The 17888-nt window shown below is 34.0% G+C and overlaps 2 protein-coding genes and 1 pseudogene across 6 annotated transcripts; 1 reads left to right on the forward strand and 2 right to left on the reverse strand.

The window, feature by feature from the left end:
* The first annotated feature begins 429 nt into the window (after positions 1-429).
* Positions 430-2510, forward strand: LOC117625385 (annotated as a pseudogene).
* Positions 2511-9370: 6860 nt separating this feature from the next.
* On the reverse strand, positions 9371-14594 carry LOC117625686. Of its 5 annotated transcripts, XR_004585442.1 has the most exons (9): positions 14506-14594; positions 13840-13863; positions 13432-13557; positions 12310-12373; positions 12097-12201; positions 11365-11755; positions 10222-10264; positions 10026-10071; positions 9371-9481 (listed from the first exon to the last, which is right to left on the reverse strand). XR_004585442.1 is itself a non-coding variant. In XM_034357214.1 (8 exons), exons 3-7 carry the CDS (start codon positions 13522-13524, stop codon positions 10059-10061), a joined length of 318 nt encoding a protein of 105 aa, XP_034213105.1. In that variant the 5' UTR covers positions 13525-13557; positions 13840-13863; positions 14506-14594; the 3' UTR covers positions 9371-9481; positions 10026-10058. The 5 variants fall into 5 exon arrangements, 1 of the variants encoding a protein (XP_034213105.1); XR_004585441.1 differs by having other exon boundaries at positions 10026-10264; positions 11365-11405; XR_004585440.1 differs by having other exon boundaries at positions 10026-10264.
* An 870-nt stretch (positions 14595-15464) lies between these two features.
* LOC117625162 ((-)-alpha-pinene synthase-like) lies at positions 15465-17874 on the reverse strand. The gene is made up of 7 exons (XM_034356765.1): positions 17596-17874; positions 17213-17492; positions 16742-17117; positions 16434-16655; positions 16215-16353; positions 15879-16127; positions 15465-15761 (listed from the first exon to the last, which is right to left on the reverse strand). The coding sequence occupies exons 1-7, from the start codon at positions 17722-17724 to the stop codon at positions 15465-15467; spliced, it is 1692 nt and encodes a 563-aa protein (XP_034212656.1). The 5' UTR covers positions 17725-17874.
* Between the last annotated feature and the right edge of the window lie 14 nt (positions 17875-17888).

The raw sequence follows: 17888 nt of genomic DNA on the forward strand, positions 1-17888 counted from the left end.
GCCTATAAATAGAGAAGGTTCTACAACATTTCATTCATCCAATTGTCATCCAACAATAGTAGTTTTTAGAGCATTCATAGCATTATATTTTCAGAAATATAGTGAGTTAGTAAGAGAGAATTCATATACAAGTTTGAGTTCGCTTTTCTTGGGGATTGTAGTGCTACTTCAACAAGAAGTCGATCGTTGTATCCTGAGAGACGTTTGTCAAGAAAATCCTAAAAGCACCTGTGAGGGGGCAATTTCGTCTTAAAGAGATAGAACTAAGTTCTAGACTCGATCATCTATAAAGTATTCTTAGCATCATGTAAGAATCTTCTCTCTTGAAACTGCTCTAATTTTTGTTCCAAATACAATTCTAGAGACGTGGTAGTGGTTGCAACTGAGGTGATCTATTTTTTTTTTTTGGTTCAGTTAATGCTATAGATTATGTGCCGGTAAGACTTTGGCGTTTGAGGTATACAAGCTATTAGCTGAATGAAACACCTTGGCCTTTGGTTTCTTTCACTTTGTGGTTGCTGGAGGAGCCGACTATTGGTGGATATGTTTCTCTTTCAGTCTCCTTGATGTCGAACTAGACACTGTGTGTGGGACAAATGAAGAAGGTACCCGGTTTTCCAATTCTTTTGATGTGGCAAACGAAAGCACTATGTATGGTTATGTTGATTTCTCCTGGAAGATCACAAGGTTCTTAAACATTGAATCAGAAGCAGCATTAAGGAAGAATATGAAAATCGTAGATCAATTTGTTTATAAATTAATCAAAGACAAGATTGAAACAATTCATAATTCAGAAGATAAGCTACGAGCTGTGAGTTACCTTCTAGGTCATGTTTGTCCTGGATTGAATTAATTTCATGTTATTATTGATTAATATAATTGAATGAATGGCAGTTGAAGAAAGTAGACATTGTCTAAAGGTTTTTGGCATCGGAAGAGACTGATCCAAAGTACTTGCGAGACATATGGTCCTCAGCCTCATTGCAGCCGGAAAAGACACAACGGCTAGCAGTCTTACATGGTTTATTTACATGCTCTGCGAGCATCCTCATATACAAGAAAAGATTTCACAGGAAGTTAGAGAAGCAACAAATCTGAAAGATAATTCAAGCATTGATGAGCTTGTAGACAACCTTACTGATGAGGCCCTTGAGAAAATGCAATATCTCCTTGCAGTTTTGAATGAGACAACCAGGCTGTACCCTGCTTTTCCACTAGTAATTCTAATTCAAACACAATTGCAAGGCTAAGCTGATATAAACAACATTGTCTGCTGACCTTTCTGAATTTGAATCTTTACAATTACTTTTAACAAGTTTGTTTGATGCTATCATAGAATCAGGCCCGGCCCTGAGGCAGGGCGAGAAGGGCTACTGCCCTAGGCCCCATCTCAAGGGGGGGCCACAAAATATTTAATTTTTTATTATTTTTTTTAAAAGTTGCTTTTAAAATTGTTTTTAAATATGAGGTACAGTAGTATACTAGGTCTAGAGTATATATAAGAAGCTAACATCAAGATTTCTGAAGTTCCATCTTGCATTAATGGGTTCTCTTTGATTTTATTCAAACCAAATCTATGTTCAAATCCACTAGCGTTAAGAAATATGGCTTCATTTTTTTTATATTAATGATGATTGATGAGTTGATGTTCTTATTATAAATGTATCAAATGGACTATTTTTTGGGAAAAAAAAAAACGACAGTGGTTGACTTTGGAAGGAGTAATTTGTGGTTGATATAATTAACATATATTGTTCTACCCCTCTTTCTTCCTTTGGTGCATTCTACTACTTAAAATGTCATATTTTTCTTCCAATCTCTTTCAAAAAATTTTCGTTGGGTTCAATCATATTGCTTTATATATAAATTTTTTATACTTTTCCACAAGTAAAACGAATTTTTTTAAGGCCTAATTTTTGTTACTAGTTGTAAAAGGTCTACTCTATATACACACGTATAAATCAAAAGAAATATTTTTATTTATAAGTAGTTTTGCATTTATAGGGCCTTCTTTTTAACTTTGCCCTGGGCCACCAAAATCTCAAGGCCGGCCATGCGTAGAATGGGAAGGTTTGTCTTTCTGATGATACCTGGCTAAATGGATATTTAGTGTCAAAACAGGTGATGTGGTGGCATACCATGCTTATGGCATGGGCAGGATGAAATATATATATATATGGGGTGATGATGCAGAAGAATTTCGGCCAGAGAGATGGCTTGATGAAAATGGTCTTTTCCAACAAGAAAGCCCTTTCAAATTCACAGCCTTCAGTGTAAGAAATAAATTAATGTTGATATGATCAGTAACACATGCCACATTTTATTAAAACATGCACAAAGGATGAGCAGACTTATAAATTATGGGGAATTCTAAATAAATTTGTTGTTTTTAACAGGCGGGTCCAAGGATTTGTGTAGGTAAAGATGGAACAGTGGACTGTGGAGCTGTATATGAAAATCCTGCACCAGTCACACCAAATCCAAAATGTTGGTGCGAGTCCATGCTATGAGATTGGCATCAGCTATTCCATGCGACAAGAAATCTGACGGTATAATTATCAACTATAATAGGATCAGCCTCGGTGCTTTTCCCAGAAACAACTGTTGGCAGCTTTGCAATCTTCTAATAGGAATCAAAGTTCTGAACTTGCAAGATAACAAAATCAACCTGCCATATTGACACAGAAAAAATCCCATTAACAAGAGATTCTGAGGGGAAAATTTTCATATACCCAAACCTTGTGAAGCAGAAATTATCACCAAATCACAAACTCTCTTGTCTAAATGTTTTCTCGAGTAAATAAACATACAAAACAGAGACTTTTTTTTTTTTTTTTTTAAAAACATTTTTAACTCTTTAAGTGATTATTATTACGCCAGAAATCATACCTGGAATGTCTTTTATGCCATGGAATATTGCTTCTGCAGGTCATATGATCATATCTATACTAAGAATTCCGGCTTTCTTAATTCCTAACACTTTTTCAAAACACATGGCAATATGACCACCTACCCCTTGACAAAAATCCCTCAAAGAAGCAGGGAAAGGCCTCTAGTTTTCCAAAAGCACCACTACATGGGCGGAACCACACTAAGGGCTACAGTGGGCTGTAGCCTAGTGTGGTTTTTTCAGAAAAAAATAAATAAAACCTATATATTTAATTTATTTTCAATATTAGCCCAATCAGTGGCGCTGTACAGATTACCTTATTTCTATTTTCAACATTTAATTAAATGTAAAAAGTAAAATGACAAAGACATTTACTTAAGTTTACAATGTAAATAAGGAAGTATTCCCCGTTTGGATTCAAATAAAAATACTAGAAAATCAAATTCCCACAAAATCAAAATATATGAAAAATCGATTTTAATGCAAAATACGATTTAGGCTAAAAATGATGGCTCATTAAGTCAATATATACTTCATACTAAATTCCCATAAAATCAAGTTTTCTTATTTGATGTGTAAGGAATAAAAGCCGCCAAAAATTTTCTTGAGAAAAAGATTATTCCAAAAATCAATTTTTCATACTTAGTCAATATTTTTACATAAAACAACTTTTCATGTATGATATGAATGCATGAAGGAATCTAAGGTCAATCTAGGTAAAAAGCCTTAGATGTTCAATCCACTATGCTATTAAACCCTATTTGGTTTATATTAAAAATTAGTCTATGGAGCTATGAACTAGCTTGGTTTTACACATGGATAATCCACTATGGTGTTAAACTCTAAGTTCTTAGATATCATTTTACACATGGATAAATTTGTCTTTAACATTTTCAATATAAGATGAGTTAGAAAACAGGACATAGATGAAAATAGCAGCACTCGATACACATCAATCAATAATTGCTGATTAGAATTTAAAGGTTCTATTTTTTTTTCTTTTGCTTTTCGGGCAAATTTCCATTATATCCGATCAATCAATCATATAACACATAAATTATTGCATTAAATTATGCATCGGGCAAGCTTTCGATGTCAAATATTTTCAAAACTATTATGTATGTCACGTCACATACGCTGAGAATTATTGTAGGCGAGCATCTCCAAGGGAGTAAGTGTCACATCATATACGCTCATGAGAGGGAGGGTTATGAGGTGGAAATATGGTTGGGGGTTTTGGATTTTTTTCCTTATATTATTTTTAAAGAGTTATAAGATTGATTGATTGGATGTAATGGAAATCTGCGAGACAAGAAAAAAAACAGAAACAAGAAAAAGAAAAAGAACCGTATATGAGCCCTATGTTTTAGGCACCTTCTATAGTGCACCAGGTGCACCCATGCACCATTTGTCCTTTATGATATTTTCAAAAAATTTTAAAAATTGGTTACCGGTTATAAAAGTTATCAAGTTTTCACTTTTTGAAAATGCAATTGCATAAGGGTCATGCAATTATGCCTTTTCTGTTTCGCAATTGGCATATGATTAGATAGTGATTTATAATAGTTTGGATATGAGAGTACCATAACATTGTCAAAGGATCCTAAAACTTATAAGTTACAAGATTTAGGTAGCGATTTACAAGTTTTTGAACAAGGATTACAACATTAGGGTTCACCTAATCCATAATATTGTTGTAAACGAAGTTATCAAGTTTTCACTTTTTTAACAATGCAATTGCATAAGGGTCATGCAATTATGCCCTTCCTGTTTGGCAATTGGCATATAATTGGATAGTGATTTACAGTAGTTTGGATATGAGAGTACCATAACATTGTAAAAGGATCATAAAACTTATAAGTTACAAGATTTGAGTAGTGATTTACAAGTTTTTGAACAAGGATTACAACATTAGGGTTCACCTAATCCATAATGTTGTAAATACTCATTTATAAGGATATGGATCCACATTATAAGGAATTGGTAACTCCGGATCATAAGGATGTAAATTGGGTCCTTATTCAAGTAAAATGAGGGTTTACAATATTAAGGTCTCGTATTACTCTTTTATGGATAGTTATGCTCTAGAAGATTGTAAAACACATCCTTAATGTTGTAATATTGTCATTTACAAAGAGAATGACGTCTAGTACAATATTAAGGTAACTAGGGACATTAGGAAAGTAAATTGGGTCCTTATAAGTGTAAACACAAATGTTTACAATTTTAAGGTCTTAGATTACTCTGTTTAGGACAGTCATGTTCCACAAGATTGTAAAAGTTATCCTTACTCTTGTAATATCATAATTTACAAAGATGAAGGCATGTAGTACAATTTTAGGGTAAGGGGGAACCTTGGAAACGTAAACTAGGTCCTTACACTTGTAAACTCGGATGTTTACAATATTAAGGTCTCGTATTACTCTTTTATGGATAGTTATGTTCCACAAGATTGTAAAACACATCCTTAATGTTGTAATATTGTCATTTACAAAGAGAATGACTTCTAGTACAATATTAAGGTTACTAGGGACATTGCAAAGTAAATTGGGTCCTTATAAGTGTAAACACAAATGTTTACAATTTTAAGGTCTTAGATTACTCTGTTTAGGACAGTCATGTTCCACAACATTGTAAAAGTTATCCTTACTCTTGTAATATCATAATTTACAAAGATGAAGGCATGTAGTACAATTTTAGGGTAAGGGGGAACCTTGGAAACGTAAACTAGGTCCTTACACTTGTAAACTCGGATGTTTACAATTTTAAGGTCTCGTATTACTCTTTTATGGATAGTTATGTTCCACAAGATTGTAAAACACATCCTTAATGTTGTAATATTGTCATTTACAAAGAGAATGACTTCTAGTACAATATTAAGGTAACTAGGGACATTATGAAAGTAAATTGGGTCCTTATAAGTGTAAACACAAATGTTTACAATTTTAACACAAATGTTTACAATTTTAAGGTCTTAGATTACTCTGTTTAGTACAGTCATGTTCCACAACATTGTAAAAGTTATCCTTACTCTTGTAATATCATAATTTACAAAGATGAAGGCATGTAGTACAATTTTAGGGTCAGGGGGAACCTTGGAAACGTAAACTAGGTCCTTACACTTGTAAACTCGGATGTTTACAATTTTAAGGTCTCGTATTACTCTTTTATGGATAGTTATGTTCCACAAGATTGTAAAACACATCCTTAACGTTGTAATATTGTCATTTACAAAGAGAATGACTTCTAGTACAATATTAAGGTTACTAGGGACATTAGGAAAGTAAATTGGGTCCTTATAAGTGTAAACACAAATTTTTACAATTTTAAGGTCTTAGATTTCTCTGTTTAGGACAGTCATGTTCCACAACATTGTAAAAGTTATCCTTACTCTTGTAATATCATAATTTACAAAGATGAAGGCATGTAGTACAATTTTAGGGTAAGGGGGAACCTTGGAAACATAAACTAGGTCCTTACACTTGTAAACTCGGATGTTTACAATTTTAAGGTCTCGTATTACTCTTTTATGGATAGTTATGTTCCACAAGATTGTAAAACACATCCTTAATGTTGTAATATTGTCATTTACAAAGAGAATGACTTCTATTACAATATTAAGGTAACTAGGGACATTAGCAAAGTAAATTGGGTCCTTATAAGTGTAAACACAATTGTTTACAATTTTAAGGTCTTAGATTACTCTGTTTAGGACAGTCATGTTCCACAACATTGTAAAAGTTATCCTTACTCTTGTAATATCATAATTTACAAAGATAAAGGCATGTAGTACAATTTTAGGGTAAAGGGGAACCTTCGAAAGGTAAACTAGGTCCTTCTACTTGTAAACTCGGATGTTTACAATATTAAGGTCTCGTATTACTCTTTTATGGATAGTTATCCATAATGTTGTAAATGAAGTTATCAAGTTTTCATTATTTTAAAAATGCAATTGCATAAGGGCCATACAATTATCCCTTCCTATTTGGCAATTGGCATATAATTGGACAGTGATTTACACAAGATTGTAAAACACATCCTTAATGTTGTAATATTGTCATTTACAAAGAGAATGACTTCTAGTACAATATTAAGGTAACTAGGGACATTAGGAAAGTAAATTGGGTCCTTATAAGTGTAAACACAAATTTTTACAATTTTAAGGTCTTAGATTACTCTGTTTAGGACAGTCATGTTCCACAACATTGTAAAAGTTATCCTTACTTTGTAATATCATAATTTACAAAGATAAAGGCATGTAGTACAATTTTAGGGTAAAGGAGAACCTTCGAAAGGTAAACTAGGTCCTTCTACTTGTAAACTCGGATGTTTACAATATTAAGGGCTCGTATTACTCTTTTATGGATAGTTATGTTCCACAACATTGTAAAACACATCCTTAATGTTGTAATATTGTCATTTACAAAGAGAATGACTTCTAGTATAATATTAAGGTAACTAGGGACATTAGGAAAGTAAATTGGGTCCTTGTATGTGTAAACACAAATGTTTACAGGTAAGTCCGGACCATGAGGATGTAAATTGGGGTCCTTATTCTAGTAAAATGAGGGTTTACAAGATAAAGGGCCGATTTTACAATTTTGGGACACGACGGTACCTTAACGTCGTAAAGAGAATCCCTAAACTCGTAACTTACAAGTTTTTGGTAACAATTTACAAGGTTTTGCTAATGGATTACAACGTTAGGGTTCACCAAATCCATAATGTTGTAAATCAACCTTTTACAAGGATATGGATCCATATTACAAGGAATTGGTAATGGTGGACCTTAGGGATGTAAAATCCGTCCTTATTCTAGTAAACAATAGTTTACAAGATTAAGGACCGATGGTACCTTAACGTCGTAAGGAGAATCCCTAAACTCGTAAGATTTTGCTCCTGGATTACAACGTTAGGGTTCATCAAATCCTTAATATTGTAAATCACCATTTTACAATGTTATGGATCCACATTACAAGATTAGGGATTAATAAGAACCTTAAAGTTGTAATCATGCTGCAAAACCTCGTAAATCATACATAATTTTTTTCTTTCCTTTTTTTATGGTATCAAAAGCAATTGTCAAACATGAGACAAATTACCCTTAATCAATTCAAATGTTCCTTTTCGGAAATAAACTTATCCAAATACATAGTTTAATTTTATTTTGTATTTTCAAGATAAACTTATAAAGCATGCATTTGTAGGAATAAAATGTTAAACTTATAAAGCATGCATTTCTAGGAATAAAATGTATAATATGATTGCAACCACATTTGCAATAATGTGCATAAAATTCAATTGCAAGGACAGAAATTACGAATTGCATTCTATTAAGCAACGTTTTTATGCATTCTACTAAGTTTTTTGGTCATGGATTACAATCTTTTGAACATACAATTAATTATGAAGGATTTATCATTAGTGAGAAATACTACGTTTCATAATTGAGCAAAGATAATGATAACTGCAAGACTGAAATGCAAATGGGACTACCTTTTTTTTTTTATATTCCTTTTTATATAAATTTTTTTTTGGGTCTAAATCGAGTTTCATTCAATAAGGAGAGGAGAGAAAAAGAAAAAGAAAGCACAAGCCAAAAAAAAAAAAAAGTGAGGTAGAGATTTGGGAAAGAGAACATAAAAGAAAGGAGAGGAGGGGGGACGAAGGAGAGAGGGGGAGAGGGAACCAGAGAAGAAATAAAGGGGGAGAAGAGGGAGAAAAAGCAAAAAAAAAAAAAAAAAGAACCAAAAAGAGGGAGATGAAGGAAGGAAGGGGGGGAAGGGAGGAAATGAGGAACAAGGAGGCAAGAAGGGGAGGGGAGAAGGGTCAATGACCACTTCCCCTCCTAGCGGCCCTAGAAGAGAGGGGGGATAGGGTTGGGAGCTTTTTTTGCTTTGTAAAAAGCTTATTTTCAATGTCGTTGAGCTGTTAATATTGCCTTAGATGCAAATGGGACTACTTTAGTTCTCAATTGCACTACTAGAATGCAAATTACCCTACCTGTTTGTCAATTGCATTGACATATCACATATTAAATTTAAATTTTCAATTAATTGTGCACAGATAATGGCAATTGCTCGACTGGAATGCAAATAGTACTACTTTTTTTTGTCAATTGCACGACTGGAATGCAAATGGCACTACCTGTTTGTCAATTGCATTGACAAATCACATTTTGTGTTTACTTTCTTAAAATAAAAAAGCCTGCCAATAACATGCATACACTAATCTCATAATACAACTTTATGGTACAATGCCCATTCACAATGCTAATGGGAAGATTGTTTCAATTGGCACATAAACTATGATATAACAGTCAAATTTACTTTAAAAGCTTATTCTCAATGGTACTATATCCTCATCAAAGCCAACATAAACTTCATTCATGTAATTGAAAGTATTGTTCAATACATTCACTCTACATAACCAATAATTATAAATCTAAAATCTTAAGTCATTATGTATATTTTTATAATAAAAAAATACAATCTCCAGATACAATGAAAATATTACAAATTCAAGTAGCCAAATAAATAGACTCCAAAATAGTATATTAGTCTTGTACTTGGCCTAATTCTTTACCCCAACCTGAAAAACAATCACGAAACTATCAATAAAATGAATGGAAACATAAAGCAATATGCTAATATGAAAACAATTAGAAATTCATCATTGTAAACAAAAAAAGAACAAACCTACAACATAATTAACTTGAATAGAAAGCAAAATGCCAGTTTGGGGTAGAGATTTGTTCTTTTCTTTTTCCTTTTTTTACTTTTTGGATTGTATAACGATCATCAATCTTATAGGCTTTGAATATCAAACAAAAAAGTGCAACGAAAGCAGCCAAAAGCTGGGACCAGCTTCAACCATATCTCCAATGCAATGTACAATGGCCTGGTGTTTGTCTTTACGTCCTCATTTTGTGATTCCAAACTTAACTATTCTTAGCACTATGCCAAGATTAGGCAAATAATACCACTTCCAATGTAGCATGATAGTTTTTAACATGCAGTTCATAATATATATATATTCCTCATGCATTACTAAAATAAATAAATAACATCCTCAACCATTCACCAAAATGAAAGACAGAGACAGAGAGATAAATTTGAAGGAAAAAAAAAAAAACCCTTATCAGATGCTGGGAAGGGTGGATGGGCCGCTAGTTGGAATACCTGCAAATCCAAAATCAAAATCAAAACAATACCTAACTGAAAAACATAATCAAAACCAATTTGAAATTAAGAAGCCCAAGAAGAGTAAGTCCCTTTCCCATGTAGAAGATATAGAAGTCGTGTAAATTAGGACTCTTCATATCATGGTACCATTGATTGCAGTGAAGTTTCATGTTCAATGGGTTGGGAAGTCCTGTAAACATGAAAATATACAAGCCAAATAAAACAATAGTTATAGCTAACTGCCCAAATAAGACTTTAGATGATGATAAAAAGAAACAAATAAATATCCAGTCTCGTGTACAAGTTAGTGCCTCAACATTTTCAGGTTTGAGAGCAATACAACCTTATAACTTAAGCAATACCACCTTATAACTTAAGTAAGAGTATATCAGCTAGCAAATGTAGTTTTGTATTGTAACCTGAATATCCATTGCTCTCATTTCCTTCTTTTAATATATATATATATATATATATAACTAACCCTATGATGCATAGGCATTTGTTTACACTGACTCTTTTCTTCTTAGCACTTGAAAGACTTAAAACAAGAGATGCTACAAGAAATCCCTTTTCTAACAGAATTGCTGGATGAACTGAATACAGAGGCGCACATCTCCTTTTTAATAGAATACTTAGACTATAAATCTAAGTCTACTTATCTAGCTTTTCGTTAGCTTCAATTGTATTTCACAAGGTATTTTTTTATCGAATAAAATATTATGAATTCTCCCCAATGTAAAAGCCAGTACCGAGTACTTTCAGTTCATGCTAATGAAGATTACATTTTCAATACCAAGAGATTTGTTGAAGACTAAGCTAACCAATTCCAAAATACTGTAAGATGGTCTTGGATGATAAGTGGCTATTACAAATATGAACTAATGAGAATCTAAAATCAACCCCTAGAAGGCCAGAGAGTTCAATGATTTCACACATTGCCAATATATATATATACATATATATATAATATGAGAATCATCTCACACATTCAAATTCATACATAAAAGAAGATAAATTCAAATTCATAAATTCACATCAATGATAGCATTTTTGTTTTTTGTTTTTGTGAATGCAGAGAAAAAGTTGGGAAACAGAGGAGCACATTTGTGATGGTGGACGGCTCACAAGTCGAAGAATTAGACGCATTAAGAGACAATGATCAATTGTTTATCTTTTGAATATGAACATGAAAATGATGTATGAATGATCACTAATCAGTTTCAGTCACTTTATCAATGAAATTCTATAGCGTAATTCATGTCAAATATGAAGATTGGATGAAGAACTTACAGCACATACATTCTATGCTCTGTTGTTGAGCATCTCTAAAACTGCATAAGAAACTAAAGATATTACTCTACAATTCAGACTAAATTATCTCAAGCACAAAAATAATACATTATAAGAAGTCATGGATCTCATGGGTTGTAACGGACACCAATTTGCTCTATTGTCGTGGAGGACAATAAATGTCTCAATCCTATCTCAAGTTCTAGATCATTATTTTAACATTGAGATCTCAAGTAAACAGAGTACATAAAATGTCTCAATCCTATCTCCATCTTCTAGCATCTTCCTTCAAGAACCCAGTGCTTTTGGTTTGAACAATATGCAGTCTCAAGGCCATCAATTTAAAGTCCCATATCATTATCAAGAATGAACAACTCTCAAGCTTCCAACCCTCAAATTCAAATAATAAAAAAGTAAGAAATTAGCAACGATATATCTGAGAGGGAGAAAGGGGAGAGGTGGGAGAGAGAACAATTCGAAAGAAAAAAAAAACATAATTATAATTTCAAAAAATTACCAAATTCCTATATAAATCCAAAATATTACCAAAAAAAAATAAATAAGGACTTGCCATTCAATACCCAAATCATTAAGCCCTAAATTAAAATAGGACATATAAATCATTTTGTTAGAAAGTCTAGACCAAAATTCAAAGTTGAAATACTTTCTGCTATGATGCGAATCATCTAAATCGCACAGTTAGAAAGAGAGGGAGAAAATTAGAGTTCTTACCTGCCACAGAGAGGTTGAGAGAAAGCCAGCCACAGAGAGGTTGAGAGAAAGCCAGCCATAGAGATCCAGATGAGAGTGAGAAAGGGAAATCATAACTATGAAAACCTAAAAAAACAAAACAAAGAAACCAGCGATGAAGCAGCAGCAACAAGGAAGATACCCAGACCAAAAACCCTCGAAAGGAGAACGAAATGAAGAAGGAGCATGACCTACTTGAGAGGAGAGGAGATGTGGTCGCCGGCATCGTCTCGTCGTCACAGAAGGAGGAGAGGAGCTGCTGTAGAAGGAATCAAACTCGAAGATAAAGAAATGAGAAACCCAACCCTAAACTTGAAATGTCTCTGACTGAGAGAGCAAGTATTTTTTTATTTTTTATTTGGTTTTACCTACAGCAATCAATTTAACCGGTAACCAACAATCAACGCTTTAGATTACCCCACATGCCCCAACTACTCATCCAATGGTCTATAATAAGTGGCGCATCAGTGTGCCTGGCGCACTGTAGAATTTTCTCTAATGTACCTTCCAAATGTTCCACTTTACCATTTATCAATTGCAATTTTGAACTTACTATTTGTCAATTGCATTATTCAGTTTCAATTTCCCACTAACTGTTTGTCAATTGCATACGAGTCCTTACTATTGTAAACCCTTTGGTTTACAAGGATAAGGACCTAATTTACTTCCCTAATGTCCCACCTTCCCTTTATAAATTTATTTTCTTAATTTTAATATATTTTAAATACATGTTTACAACATATTTACAAAGGCCAAAAATCGCATTTTTTTGACCCAAAAAAAAAACTTCTTCACTTTGGGGTTACAAAAGCATTAGGAATGGGGAATGGGAAGTGAAATCATGTGGAAAACGAAGTCAAAAGTGAAGAAAATAGGCACGCATGATAACTGCATGTTTACAATTTCCAACTTATTGTTTGTCAATTGCATTATTCAGTTTCAATTTCCCACTAACTGTTTGTCAATTACAAGATTACGGATGGATTTTACAATTTTATGAAACACAGCTGTCCAAAACAGATGGGTTTTACAATTTTATGGAACACTCAATTACAAGATTACGGATGGGTATTGCAATTTCGAACTTACGATTGCATTATTCTTGTTCAATTTCCAACTCACTGTCTCTCTCAATCACTTCATTGTCTTTTTTTTTTTGTAATAAGAAACATAATTTCATTAAGAAGAGAACATAACAATACAAGGGACAAGTTGTCCACTGGTCTAGCTATACTAGGTAAACAACTTAACAAAGATACATGGCACTAGACGAACAAAACTTGTAGTTGACAGCAGAATTCTAATAATACAATATACCTTGAAAGGAACAATCCTTAACTTCTGAAGATACCAACGGCCAAAGGGAATCCCAAAAACGAAGCCTATCCCAAATAAGATCCACCTCCACATCCCTTGCTCCGCTCCAAAATTTTCAACATATGCCTACATATTGAAATATGAACTAAGCACTTTTTCAACCACAATCTGGGTCATTACTTCCACTATCTGTTCATCAACAAAAATAATTACAGACCCATGTACCTATACATAGTTCGCAATAAACAACTCGGGGAGGCATTTCCCATAAGCAGTGGATGAAAGCTTCTAATGGTTATTAAATATTTGTTAACAGGTTCTATTGACCTTGTTGCCAAGCTAATACTAATGATTGTAATAAAGGAAAAGGATAACACAATTGAGTTGAATGATAGGATGGATTCTAACCTGTGACTGAAAGATTGGTCAATCCTACAAAAGAAAAAAATAAAAACCAAACCATGACATATGTTATTATATGAGCAAAAATGAACTCTCAGATTACAATAATTGAAAGAAGATAAGAAAATCGATAGCAAAATCTCAGACTTTGCATGCAGTTTAACAACATAAATAGACTTTCCTAGATTCAATATACACAAATCAATACTCATTCTAGCAACTTCAGTCCTAAAATGGTCATTCCAACTTTATTCCTAAATCGTTCCAGCTCAAGTTCTTCTATGGATAGCATAAAGACCCATCTAACGTGTGAACCACCACTTACAATACGATAGTACCCCTAATCATCCTTTGACACTAACTCCCACTTCACCAACTGCACTTATTTCCCTCTCCTTGGCCTTGCCATAAAAATTCTCATATGAGCTTCTCAACCTTTCATCTATTGGGACTACTTATCCTAATTAATCACAAATTCACAATAATAGATCTATGCCAGTCATAAAATTTGAGTTTCTGGAACAACAAGGTCACAAAACAGGAACAGGGGAATCAAAAGAAACCCATTATCAAATTTAAACAAAAAATCACATTACCAACAAATAAAACCCAACTATCCAAAAAAAAAAACCAGAAACCAAAAGACAAAAGGAATAGAAAAAGCAAACTGACCTTTGATATTGGAAAAATCCCCAATTTTCTAGGGTTTGAACTGATGACTGAGAGGAGCAGAGAGAGGGGGACGAAGAGAGAGACGGACGAAGAGAGAGATGGACAGAGAGAGAGAGAGAGAGAGAGAGAGGGACCAAGAGATTTAAGATCTTCTCAATTTCATCCACAGAATCAAGCGATTCACAGGTAGGGGAAGAGAGGGAGAGATGAAAGAGAGAGTTGGTGGGATTGCTTCAGTAGTTCAACATCGTCTTTGCCCTTTCTCCCTTTGTATCGTTCTATTTTTCTTTTCTTGTTTTGTTTTTATTTTTTTGTTCAATTTTTATTTTATTCACTTTTACCTACAGCAACCCTTTTAACCGGTTACAACATTCAATGGTGTGGATTTAACCCACATCTCAACTTACTCATCCAATGATTGATAATTTGGGCGCATGGATACACCACGCCCATGGTAGAATTTTCCCTATGTTTTATAGCGTACTACACCACCCTAATTTACCGTGCCACATGCTTTACTAAAAGTCATTATGACAAAAATTCTTCTGAGCCAGACCTAGGGTCTTCGGAAATTGTGGATTTGCAGGCATGCTTCTAGGCTATGCTTTGTTGATGTTAATGATATTATTTGGTTCTTTCAAATTCTCTTTGATAATTTCAAAATATATGTATCTGTATGTACTAAAAATTAGTTTTCTTCTTATTATACACAACCACAATGATTCTACATAAAAGTTTACCAAACACTTTGATAGTGTTGTTTATACTCACAACAGTTTCACTACACTCAACTGCTTTATTTCAAAGTTGATTATTCTCAAGATAAACAGTTTTTTTTTTTAAAAGTACAACAATACTAAACTGACACTACGGCTAACTGAAAGCCAATTAGGTCATATTATTCAAACAGAGAATATATAAAGCACAGCTAGTTCTTTCTCATAATCCAACTCATAGGCTCATACTGGTGCCGGATCAATCAAATACAAAGCGACGCAATCGTTCATCACTTTTCCTGCATGTGTGTAGCCATCATTTTTTTGGTAGAGGAGATCCACCACTCTGGTTAAATTAACAATACGTTCAAGGATAGGCATCGGCATAGAAGTTGGTCTAAGGAACTCCTCGTTGATATCTTTCCACGAATCCACAATTTGTTTGTTGAAGACATCAATTATCTCTTGCTCATCTGAGACCCCATATTGCTTCATGTAACAGTCAATAGCACAAGCAACATGGCCTCTCTCTTTTTCAAACTGCAAAAATGGAATCCAGAATCCCAAAAAAGAATCCAAGTGATGAAATAGTTATGAATTGAGAGACCTAAGTTATGTAATAGTTAAAGCACAATTTAGTACATAGTTTCTGTGTACCTTGCTCGAAACGATGTCATCCATGAGCCTAACAATGATATTGGAAGCTCTAAGAATTTTAGGGTCATTGAACAACCACTCAAAGGACTCCTTGGTTACAATATCTCCCATGCCAACTAAAGATGTAGTTGAAAGTGCGAAGCTAGCAGCAGAAGTTGCAGCAACACGCATATACTCCTCCATGCTTGGGATGCATCCTTCGTGGAACCATTTGGCCTCATCAAAGTAAGCCTTGGCAGTAGTTTTCCACTGCATATGTGGGACATAAATATTATGTAAATTAATTAAAATAGTGAAAATTAATAAGCTGTGTGTTTCTTTAATTAATTTACATACAGCTTCTTTTGCATAGTGAGCTCGGTATGCTCTTCCTTCCTTCACCATCTCCTCCTCAATTTCATTGAAAACATTCAAAAGCGTATGGAAGAATATTTGCATGTAGTCTGGCAGTCCATCCATGCAATTGGCATGCCATCTGTAAATTGCATACACCATATTCATCTGAAGCATATAGAATATAAACAAAACAAATTTTTTTAATAAATAATTTCAAACCTTTGATGAATTGCTTCGGTAAAGATCTCAAGTTCTGCAAATGTACCGAACGCGTCGTAGATATCATCCATCACAGACATCAGGGCAATAATTTTTGTGACAAATTTTCTTCCAACAATGTATTGGGGCTCAAAATAGACCCCCAAAATCCAGCAGTATAACTCCACAATTCTGTTTCTTGCAAAAGGCAGCTTCCTTCCGAAGTCTAGTTCTTTCCACCACCTAATTGACGGCTTTAATTAGTGAGGTACTAACTTAATTACAGTCGGTGCTCGTAATTAATCTCACATAATCAAAAGATAACCTACCTAATAATCTCACTGAGCTCCTGTTTATGCAAAGACTGAACAAGATTGAAATCTGACTTGGCAAGTTTTAATAGAGCTTCATTATGTGAAGCTTCATCTTGGTAGATGGACATGAACCGACGGGCGCATAACCTCTCGAGACTCTTTCGGAGAGGTCTCTCTAGGGCTTGAGCTATTTGTTCTGCCAGTTGATAGCTTACATGGGTTGTTGCCGACTCCAGATGTTTTGTCGTGAAAACAAGAGCCTCTTCTAGTATATCTTCTCCATGCACCCTCAGATGCGTTGCTTCATAAAAGCTTAGCATTCCCGGCACATCAGCAATTAAGCTTTCCTTGAAGCCTCCATTTTTACTATCTTTGAACTTGTTGAATATTCCTGCTCGATTGCAGCAAATGGACACAACACATAGATATTAAGAAATAATTTTGGCCAAATTCAGTCTCGTTACATTAATTTCTCTAATAACTCACCGCATGAAACATTATGTCCTTGTTGTCTTAATAGCCGAAAACCAAGGGAAACATTGTATAGGTCACCATCACCATCATCATCATGGAAATGATTTGCAGCATATATATGTTCCAGTGCTTCTTCTATTTCCTTTTCGAAGTGGTACGCCACGCCGAGGCGCTGGATTGCATCAATTAGTTTCATCTGATTTGAAAAATCATCTCCACTGGTTGTGAACACTTCCCTCCTCACTACTAGTTTCAGTTCATCAACTTCTTCTTGCTTATGGGCATAATTTATCTGNACGTTAAATGAGCAATATACATGTCAAATTTCTTTTGAAACAAAACAAAGAAACATGCGCATTTAGTTATTGAAACAATTTGTGTGATATATAAATTACAGTGTCTTCTGAATCATAATTCATAAACTGATCCGCCCAAATGCTCGGTTGGTAATTTGCTGTCCGTCGAACAATTTGATCAGCCTCAGAATTTTGTGATTGAGCTGTTGAACCAGCTTCTAGAGCCATGATTTGTAGTTGTGGTGGAAAACTGTCAGATCTTTTTACCTCTGCAAGTATATATGGAAAAAATTGATCAGCCTTAACATTTAATGCATGACAGGCTTGGGAAAAACTTACTTGTGTGGAGAATATTATTGTGGCGCTATCTCAAGTCAATTCTCTAAAAATTG

Source organism: Prunus dulcis, chromosome 4 (assembly GCF_902201215.1).
Source record: "Prunus dulcis chromosome 4, ALMONDv2, whole genome shotgun sequence".
In the NCBI taxonomy this organism is placed as follows: Eukaryota; Viridiplantae; Streptophyta; class Magnoliopsida; order Rosales; family Rosaceae; genus Prunus; species Prunus dulcis.